At 46.7% G+C, this 11,371-nt stretch overlaps 1 protein-coding gene across 2 annotated transcripts in view; it reads right to left on the minus strand.

The window, feature by feature from the left end:
• LOC125721463 (tetratricopeptide repeat protein 28-like) overlaps nt 1-10,815 on the minus strand; it is a 224,340-nt gene extending 213,525 nt beyond the window's left edge. For both annotated transcript variants that reach the window (XM_048997394.1, XM_048997384.1), the window contains exons 1-2: nt 10,547-10,815; nt 3,447-3,713 (exon numbers count right to left, since the gene is read on the minus strand). In XM_048997394.1, the coding sequence (XP_048853351.1) occupies nt 3,447-3,713; nt 10,547-10,576 (297 nt within the window). In that variant the 5' untranslated portion in view covers nt 10,577-10,815. The remainder of the gene's footprint in view (nt 1-3,446; nt 3,714-10,546) is intronic.
• Between the last annotated feature and the right edge of the window lie 556 nt (nt 10,816-11,371).

An 11,371-nucleotide genomic window follows, 5' to 3' on the forward strand; every position in this document is an offset into this window, starting at 1 on the left:
GGGGGGGTGGGCTCATAGATCTCCCGTACACTACTGCCTTATGCTAAAATTGCGACATCACCTCAAACAACAGCTACATAAAACGTAGCTACATAAAGCCATTCCCTTATGTGCGCATATTAACTGCCAACAAATGATCTTTCTCAGGGGGTGCTTTTGGGGGTGCTTCTTGCATATTAGGTCATTAGGCCCTTGCTGCATTCTCCAGACCACACATTTTCAGGACCACATGGGTTAGGTCTTCATTAAGATCAGTCTGGATACCACTAATATGTCAGAAGATCAAAAAATCCTCCACAGTAAAGTGTGAACCGCAGTGTGTCATTCAGAAAAGCACCTGAGCCCACAGCAAGTGTCTCCCTTCGCTTATGGGGACCCAGTTTACATCTGTGATGTCATGTGATCCATACTGACACCAATATGTCAGGGAATATCTGAACTATCCAGCACACGGTTCACACCACCATCATATCCATGACTGGGGCAGTTTATCTGAATGCTATCGATGCACACACTCTACTTATTGCCAACACTTTGGCCTCATTAGTATTTAATACGAACTGACTGGTCTCTATTTCCCAGTGGAACCTATTGTACTTTAGTGAGTTTAGCTGAACAGCATTGACTAGGTCAGCAGGGAGCAGAGCAGAAAAGGATGTTAATCATTATGGTAACTCTTGACCAAGGCGAATTGACCCTTATTACATTTTTTATTACATTTGCACATTCTTTAATTACGCTACTCTACATATTTCCACTACACTGTACACACACACACACACACACACACACACACACACACCACACAATCAAAACATAGTTTTGTATATTTTTTGTATTTATATTGTGTTGTATTGTCGTCTTTATACATTTATTTATTGTATTTGAATTTATGTAGAGCCCTTGAGGGGGCTCAAGGCAAACGGTGTTTCATCGCACCGCGTACTTGTATGTGGATGTATTGACAACAAAGAGCTCTTGAGTCTTCTAACCCTTGTTTCAGTCTTGTTGAAGTATTCAGTCATAATGGATGAAGTCAATTTTGAATCCCGGTAAATCACTCTGGACAAAGGTGCCTGCTTAGTAAAATTAATTATTCATTAATCACTCTCAGCATTGCAGGGCTCCTTCCCTTTTGCTGCAGAAAGAGCAGCTAACACATAAATAGATATACTTGGGTGTGCTCTTCTTCCTGCCCAATAGGGGGCACTGTCTGTAAGTGAAGCACTCCTGTGTGCTCTACTACAGGAATAGAGACCCCACTGTGCAGGGCTCACCAGCCGAGTCTGTCAGTTATAAAACATCTCGGCAGCCTGTGTTTATCTGCCACGGTGCCATGTTTTGTGGCTGTGCGTGTTGCTGGGTGTGTCTGGCTGAGCGTAGACCAACTGCGGTACTACAGAAGATAAACCCGGAATATCAATCACTTGACAAGAAGGATCGGAATTCAATTAACCCATCAGTTTTCCATTTAAATAAAATGTATAATCACATATGGCTTGGACACAGATCCTCAGCAGAGAATGACGGTATCCTATGGGAGGTTGGCGGACCGGCCCTGTCACATTTGATGTATAGTCTACCTGGGCACGGCTGGAAAAAAATGAACCTCTGAGAGAATGAAAGACAGAATCAATGGGGCTCTGCCAGCGAGTTGTGTATCAACCATGCCTCCAGTCAGAGGGACAGACAGAGTTTCAAGCTTTGCCCTGCTATTGCTAGTGGCGAACAGAGCAACTAATGACCAACACACCAGCTTATTCCTGCCATGGCACCCAGGTGGTGGGGAGGGGGGGGGTGACTCAGTCCAGACAATTTTCAAAAATCCTCTCATCTACACCATACTTCTCTGTAACTTTTATGAACAGAAACCCCACCCCCCTCACCAAAGAGCTAGCAAGGAGCAGAATGGCATTATGGGTGGGGTCTGTACCAGAGGTGTTACTGTGGAGTGAACTGAAGTGGTCTGCCAGCTGAAATGTACCCCTAATCTGCCAGCTAGTACCACCCAGTACCATTTGCCCATGAAATCAAAGAGAAATAGAAACACACAGTACAACAGGAGCAGTAAATCACACATCAGATGACGACATCACAGAGTGGCAGCCGCCCCATTAACTGTTTGTTTTATCTCATTAGCTTAATCCCGGGATTCAAAGCATGAGCCTATTAGCAACGAGCCTTCATGCTAATTACACTCAAAGTAAACTTCAGCTTCTCAAACAAGAAAGCTCCAAAACCTTCTGGAAGCCCACTGTGCATGTAGCTCAGCATTTACTGGAGCCTGCTGTCTTATTAAGTGGAACAATTACTTTGAATATGCTTTAATAAGCCATTGCCTAGCGTATATAACTCTTACAAATAATTACACAGAGCATGAATGATGTTTCTCCCATTTGGTTAATTAGATTCATTGGTAAGAGTGAAATTAGGCCATACAGTGGCTCTCTGAGAACAGGGGTGGGGAATACAAGAGTGTAAATAATGACTGGATGGGCATCCCCGCTAAAGGCATCATCTGCACTGTGTGTGTGTGTGTGTGTGTGTGTGTGTGTGTGTGTGTGTGTGTGTGAGAGAGAGAGAGAGAGAGAGAGAGAGAGAGAGAGAGAGAGTCCCAGTGCAATGGCAGCCCCCAAGAGGACCCCTCCATCCCACCTCCGAAGATGCATTGGCTTCCGCCCATTATATTCCAAAGGAAGCAGGACATTCCTGCTCTGGGAAAAGAATGCATATTGAAAGCAATTCCCTTGCTCTCCTGTCATGCCCTCTTCTCACCACTAGGTGGATTAAGCACTCAGAAGTTGTCAAGACATTGCAGGGTTTACCTGTTTGCACCTTAGGTTAGTGAGTATGAAATCACTAAATGCTGTGGTTCTCACAGCCCCTGACATCCAGGAAGTAGCCTGGAAGTCAAAGGCAGGTCCAGCTAAAGCCTACACTGCATGCTTGTCAGTAATGCGGGGGGGACCGTGGATCCATCACTACACAAGGGCTGCCTCACCATGATTAATGTGCTGATGGTTTCATGTAGGCTTCTCCTTGCCTTTGGGCAGGCAGTGCCCTGTAGGGTTATCTCTCATTAAAGGTGTCTGTGTGCAGCTAAAACATCTGTGTATCTAATCACCAATCAGGGCATCTGTGTGGGCATGTTCTCCTGGCTTTGTCCAGACACTCAGATTTCCTCCAATCCGGTGATCAGAACTTCTCTTAATGTGTGTTTGCACTGCACTGCATTGCACTGCACTGTGAATGACTATAGTCCCATGTGTATAAGTGATTATTACAAATAACAATAATTAACACATCCGGTTTCAGTAATACTAGTAATAGCTTCTACTGGTACAGTGATCTGACCAGTCTGTGGTCTCAGTTACACTAGATTTTACCTTCCTATGAGTGTTTGTTTTTCACAAAGACAGGAGGAATAAATGATTATGGGGACTTACCTTGGGCCACTTGGGATTCAGCTGTCTGGCTTTGACAGCATCCTCAAGTGCTGCCTTGTACTGGCCCAGCTTGAGCAGAGCGGCTGAGCGGTTGCTGTAGAGGATGCAGTTCTGGGGGTCAGCCAGCAGGGCGTCGGCGTAGAGCTGCACGGCCAAGGCAAAGTCACCCCGCTGGCAGGCCTCGTTACTCTGCCGCACCTTCTCCATGAAGTCCGCCTTGCTGAGGCCCCGTCCATCACCTGGCACCCGTGGCCCCAGCACCGAAAACTGAGGAGGAAACAGGGGGAAATGTGTTCAGACACTGGGGAGCCGTGTTCAGAGCCTGGCGTGTGCCACACTTTATCATCAGAGAAAAACAAGACAGGACAGTGGGTGCAGCTTGCAAGAGGGTGACAGTGTCCCTGTGGGAGTGAAAAGAGAGAAAACAGGTGAAAAATAATGGGAAGGAAGACAAAAGGGGAAGGAAAAAGGTGGAGAGAGGGATGATGGTGGAGTGACGTGTGAGCCTGACAACCTGGGTTTTGACTTATGTGAGAAGCACTAAGCCAGAGCGCAATTCTAGCCAAAGCACACCTGCTTTCCGGGGTCACACTGCAAACCACCATGGACAGACCGAGGACAGGCCACAGGCACAAGAGTACAGTATGAGGTTACCACGGGCTCACCGAGGGCAGACCACAAGCACACCAAGAGCTCACCACAGGGTCACAGAGGGCACACCATGGGCAACTACGAGCTCACCACAGGCAGAGCACAGGCGCACCACTGGCAAACCAAGGACAGACCAGAGGCAGACCACAAGCTCATCAAAGGCAGACCACAGGCAGACCATGAGCTCACCTCAGGCTCACCAAGAGCAGTCCGAGGGCAGACCACAGGCACACTATGGGTACACCAAGGGAAGACCACAGGCAGACCATGAGCTCACCGCGGGAACACCAAGGGCAGACCACAAGCAGACCATGAGCTCACCGTGGGCTCACTGAGGGCAGACCACAGGCACACCATGGGTACACAGAGGGTAGACCACAAGTACATTACGGGCAAACCGAGGACAGACCAGAGGCAGACCACGAGCTCATCAAGGGCAGACCACAGGCAGACCATGAGCTCACTGCAGGCTCACCAAGGGCAGACCGAGGGCAGACCACAGGCACACTGAGGGCAGAGTACAGGCACACCACGGGCTCATAAAGGGCAGACCACGGGCAGACCATGAGCTCACCGTGGGCTCACTGAGGGCAGACAACAGGCACATCGTGAGCTCACCAAGGGCAGATCACAGGCACACCACGGGTACACCAAGGACAGACTGAGGGCAGACCACAGGCACACCAAGGGCAGAGATACAGGCAGACCATGAGCTCACCGCGGGCTCAGCAAGGGCAGACCACAGGCAGACCACGAGCTCACTGCGGGCTGAGGCCAGACCACAGGCACATCGTGGGCTCACCAAGGGCAGACCATCGGCACACCATGAGCTCACCACAGGCTCATCGAGGACAGACTATGGGCACACCACAAGTTCACCACAGACTCACCTAGGACAGACCACAAACTCACCTAGGGCAGACCAGGGGCACACCACAAGTTCACCACAGACTCACCTAGGACAGACCACAAACTCACCTAGGGCAGACCAGGGGCACACCACAAGTTCACCAAGGGAACAAAGTGACAGCGAGACATACAGGGCATCATGTGCTTTAACATAATGTGCTTTAAGAAGGTCTGTCTTGGACAGGATCAGCCAGAATGACTTTCAATGTATGCCCATCCTCGCAATTAAAAAGATTGACCAGAACCACATTGGGGCAAAACCAACCCAAAACCAAACTCTGGCTCAAGGGTACCGCAAGGGAACATCCTCACTACTACAACAGAAGACTCTATTTGTTCAGATTGGGTAATAACTAAACTAAGGCCTTAACTAAATGCTTCGTAAAAGCTGCACATGTTGCATGTTGCCAGGCTCAAGGTTAAAAAACACACTAAAGTCAAGTCTTTCATAATCTGTGCATGAAAGATGGGGCTTATCACTGGATTCCACTAGAGTGGAACTGGTAAGGTGGATCAGTACCCCGTATTGTTGGTAGTGGGGAAGGGTGGGCCAGCCACTCTGGTGTTATCTGCAGGTAGAGCATGTTGGGCTGACTGGGAAAACTGGGGTCAAAGGGCAGATGTTAGTTTCTCCAGTTACACAGCTTGGCACTGCCCATGGTACCAGCCCAGCTTGCCTGGCGGCTTAGTCAGCAGTAGGGTAATTACTTCCAGAGCATGAAAAATACAGGGCAAAAAAGGGAGGGGGCAGCAGAGCCAATAAGAGCAAGAAAGGGGAGAGAATCATTTGAGTGAAAGAATGGGCAGCTGAGGACAGCCCCTCCGCAGGACAAAAAAATCTTAATGTGGAATGAATGCTTATTTTCAGTGGCTTTCAATGAGCACAGGGCTTAAGTCACACACATAGAACCTCGCTGTTGCCATGGGTCAGGTCCAGAAGGGCTGGACTGGATCAGCTGAAACATCCGGATTGGTCAGGTATTTCAGCTGAATCCTGCCAGTAAATCAGAATTATCTAAAACAGTCATGGTTGCATCACCAACACATATCCACCCTCCTGTCTTCCCTGAGATGCTAGTCCATCGCAGGGCAGCATCAAGAAAACACTGAGCACTTTGGCACAGCCAGTGTGCCATCGCAGAACAGCGCCCGATTCGCTCTCCTCCAACCTGACTCAGGAAACCCCGCCCTTTTCACGGACGACACGTCTCAATGACACCCACAAACAAAGGGCCAACTTAACAAACATGCATTCTACTGTAATGTCACTACAACCCACGGTTTCCATGACAGCCCAATGATATCCCGCCACAGCGGACGTCATGGACGCTGCAGCACCCTCTGCAGCGCGAGGGGGTGCCCTGTAAACAGTTTAAATGAGCACTTCTTGGTGAGAAATACACTTGCTCTTTTGCTTTACACAACATAATTGAAAGTGGGAACAATCAAATGAGTCAGCTAGCCATATATTTCCTTGTGAGGAAACACAAACAGGGCCCACCCAGGAATGAATGCCCTGACCCAGGCCAAGCAGGCACCACACACGGAATCAGTAAGTTAGCTGGCAGGCGTTACTGGCCAACAGTCATGATGTGCGTGTTTCAGTTGAAAGAGCATGAGGCCCCTCATTCTGCCACACCCACTCCCCCCCACCCCGGAGTGTGCTGAGCCCCTGATCCACATCTCGCTTGCAGCACAGTATCTCTCCTTCTTTCCTTGCTGAGCCGGTCCCTGCAGTGCATTGTGGGAGCCGCCCCGCTCACTTCAAACAGCTGGCCGGAACGCTAATTCAAACAGCATGCTACCTCTGCTGATCCTCCCAACCGCCTAGACAGGGTGCAGATGGGGGAGGGGTCGTGGGGGGGGGGGGGGGGGAGGTTGAGTGCGCAATCCAGGCAGTTTCTCTGAAGTCTGCAGTCAACTTTGATTCAGGGTCCATAAACACACACAGATACCCATCCATCCATCCATTTTCCAAACCGCTTATCCTATTGGGTCGTGGGGGGTACGGAGCCTATCCCAGAAGCAATGGGCACGAGGCAGGGAACAACCCAGGATGGGGGGCCAGCCCATCGCAGGGCACACTCACACACCATTCACTCACACATGCACACCTACGGGCAATTTAGCAAGTCCAATTAGCCTCAGCATGTTTTTGGACTGTGGGGGGAAACCGGAGTACCCGGAGGAAACCACACCACACAGATACATAAACTACATAAACACAGATATTATACGTAATAATTAGTCGTACAGACATCAGTGTAGACATTAAAGGAGAGTAGGATTTGATCATTTAGAAGCACACAGGTCCACCTCTTGTGACCTGCATCAACTGTCATTCCAAGAGAGATGAAAAGAGAGGTCTGGCACCTTCATGGGTGAGAGCAGATGATGGGGAGACAGCAGATTCCCCCAAAGACACTCTGCATCCTATCCTAATAATTCTCATACTGAGCCTGCAGGGGGTGCAGTGATTAAGGAGCTAGAGCAATTCCAGTCATAGAAAGAGCCCCACTGTTGTGCCCAGTTGAAGATAAACATTAATGTGTCCTGTAAATGGTCAAGTAAACCAAATAGCGCACAAAGTAACACAGGAAGCACAACAGTCCCTAATCTGAAAACGTACTGTTATTTTGAAACAGCGAACCAGTTATATTGCATTGACAGTGACAGATGAAGCCTTTCTTCAATGTTTTTGCACAAAACACTCTTTGTTTTCCATCTCTTCCATCATTTTTATACTTCCACTTAATACATCCCCCAGTGAAGAGTGAATGTTGGTGGTCGATGACTTCTGGCAACTGTCTAGCAAAATGTTTTGAAATGTTTTGAAAAAAATGCATTTAACTGATAAATTTACAGTCGGGGTCCATTTTGCACCCCATTATTAGTGAGGTTGCAGAGGAACTGGAAATGAACTGGAATACAGAACCACTGCAGGATTTGTGTCTCTCTGCACCAATCGAGGCCACACGTCAAAACAAACATGGAGGCTAGATCTATAAAAGAGGAGTCTCCCATACAGCAGAGCCTATCTGGACAGCCTTGACAACTTCCCTACATGTTTGTTGTGTTGTCCTGGTACCATAAACATGCATATAAATAAACTTTATTCTATAGCCTGGAATTTGGGTTGCATCATCTACATTCATTTACCTATGTACTAAACCAAAGCTGCTGGATATTTACAGGACTTTAACAGGCTTTTACAAAATAGTTTTTTAAAAAATGAACAGGTAGAATTGTGACATAATGTAGCCATTAACACCCGAAGAAGATCTTACAGGAGTCAGAGCAGTTTGTGCAGAAAGACAGATCCCATCTTTCACAATGTCACCTTAAATCCACCAGCTTAACATTTACAAAGATAAAGCCACAGTATACAAAGCTCACAGAAGTACAGGCCTGAAGTACCAAATTAATAATGCCTAGATGATTATGAGTATGGTGGCTCAGGGGTTAGTGCTGTAGCCGCACCACACCAGAGTCAGAGGTTTGAGTCCTAGCTTAGGCTTGTCGCGAGCTCCCTGTGTATGCATGGGTTTCCGCCGAGTCTCCGCAGTCTGAGACAGGATCCAGACTCACAAGGAAAGCAGTTGGAAGGAGACAGATCAATTTTGTCAGCAAAGCTTTGTAAAGTTTGTGTTAATAATATTATTAATAATAATAATAATGTCTCGACCACGGTATATCCCTGAGACTCACTGCGACCACTAAAATAATAATAATAATAATAATAATGTCTCGACCACGGTATATCGCTGAGACTCACTGCGATCACTTGAGGATAAAAGTGAGGATTGCGTGACAGCGCAGTTAATCAGTCATCATATCAAAGTTAATGCAACTACGATTCAAGTGACTTCACAGCCCCACCTTATTCATATCTCCAAATTAATTCAGTCCCTCTTGCATACACATCGCACATTTACATCCACGCACACGTCGTTCTTGTAAATACATATCACCGTTAAAACGACAACAATAATTTGCAGTTAAAGTGTCCCTCGCAAGGAAACAGAGACACGTTTATGTTTTCCCTGTCCAAGCTGTTCTGGATTTGGGATTTCCTATGGGCTATTGCTGCGTTATCCAGCAGACCAGAAAAATGCACGCTGTATGTTAATACGTTTTCCGTTCAAAATCCTCCATTGATGCCACAAAATTAACAAAAAAACAGTTTCTTTACAGACTTCATTGTTACGATGGAGATCTAGTACAGAGATACCACTCGTCAGATGATCCTAGAGGGTTGCCATTCTGTACCGAGTCACCCTCCGAAACAAACTCTTCCCACTTGAAATTCACAACGATGAGATGGGTTCGCGTCCCCTTTCAATACAGAAGGAGCGGTTCTCCACAGAATCGGCGCTCATCCCCGACCTGGCGACAGCTGTCGGTAGCTCAGGGCACCGTGATCCGTCACCGCGGGCTGGAGCGCTGACACTGAGCCAGTATCCACAGGCCCGGAGTGAGGCAGACACACAGGGGATTGTATTAGTTACTACAGCACATATTAGTAAAAAATACTATTAACCGTGCATATAAGGAGAGATATAGAAGAAGTTTATGGCTGCCATAGCTGCTAATCGTTTCACAATGCAGTATAGAAAGGTTAATGTGCTTTAGGAATAACTCCCAAAGACTTCAATTTGAGGTCTTACTGGACTTGCAACTGAACAACTTTAGTTTCAACATCAAGTTTAACAGAAATAATGATCACCAATCAGTCACCAACTGTCATGCATCGCTGAGGTGTCCCTGTAATACATTACTGTACATATTACGATGGCGACGATGTGAACGTACGGTATTTACTTCAATACCCCTCGTTTTCAGCAAATACAAACTGCAGCTGATGGATAACACGTACGGCCTGGTGGACCAGCATGGCGTGCAATGGTTTATTGCACATTTCTGCGGCAGAAATACGAGACAGCACGAGCGTAAATAAGCGTAGGCCTGCAATAAAAAAGAGACGCACATACAAAGACTGAAAGAGGTGTGCAATGGGAGTTGCCGCCCCTTTCCATGGGGCCACATTGCCACCGAGGAAAGCGTGATCGGTATTAGTTGTGATTGGTGGGGGGGAGAAATTAAAGAAAGTACCGATCGCTTATTCCAGGATCCTGACCGGACATAGTAGCCAAGCTTTCAGCTTTTCCTCGCAGAGACAACAAAAGTAACGAAAATGCCATAAAGCCCAAAAGCTGTACAGCCTTTAATCCAGTTGGCAGCAATGATGGTATTTTGTTATAATGCCTCAGCTAACGGAGAGCATGGTGGCGAAATAAAAAGCACGGTCTGCCCGCTGCAGAGCTTCCTGAAGTCCGCAGGAACAGGGAGACCGAGACTGGGAAATCGATTGGGAAGCTGGCGACGTTTCCCCGTGATGAACCCAAAAGTTAAGACCGTACAGTTACAAAAATGGAGAAGAACGACTACCAAACTGCATCTGTGGTCACTCCGTAAATTTAGTTTTAAAACAATATATTTCAGGGCAGGGAGAATGAGTTAGAGGTCTGTGATCAGTTTACCTTTTCTCTTCTGCTTCCTTGCTTCTCCATCCTGTGCCTTCGTGCTTTGATTTCCAGCTACCGAAACTGGCAACTTTCATCCCATGATATTTTCCGCATGAATGAATAAAAGAAGCCTCTGCATTCCGCAACAAAAGAAAAAAGCGTCTCCGAAATCTATCATTTACCCAGAAAAACGACGAGTATTGCACTTTCGGTCCATTCGAGTCTGCAAGGCGTCCTAGAGAAAGTTTTCCCAGAGAAAGTGCGCCATGTTGTCAGATCCCGTTTTTCTCGCTTTTTTCTTCTCCCCTTGTTACTATAGCGGATTTTTGTCTCCAGTTCGCTTTGACTCTGCCTGACATCAGAGAGGAGTTGGGTTACAGCTCTCCCCAGCCACACTGTGTGAAAGTTTTGAGAGTAACACCAAATGAACAAGTAAATAAACAAACAAATAAATAAACACAAGCTTATTCGCTAAGTAAATAGTGTCGTGAAAAAAACATCCGCAACGGAAAGGTAGTATTCGATTTTCGGGGGGAAAAGTCTTTGGAGATATCCAAAATTATTTCGACTGAATTAATGAAAAATATTTTTTTCTTTATGTCTTGTTGCTATACTTAAATTTCCTTTGTTAATTTCCAAAAAATCTGTCATGTGCATTTGATGTATCTTACCCGGGTTGATCATTTGTGACATTACGTTACGGTAAAATATGTAAAGTATAATTATACTTTTAATAGGAAATCCTTTTCAGCGGCTATTGTATAATAAACCTTGACGGAGAATAACTATATACTGAGGAAAAAAATGGCAAACGTCTTTTAAAACATTGCTTTTTTAGCA

This window comes from Brienomyrus brachyistius, chromosome 2, assembly GCF_023856365.1.
Source record: "Brienomyrus brachyistius isolate T26 chromosome 2, BBRACH_0.4, whole genome shotgun sequence".
Lineage (NCBI taxonomy): Eukaryota > Metazoa > Chordata > Actinopteri > Osteoglossiformes > Mormyridae > Brienomyrus > Brienomyrus brachyistius.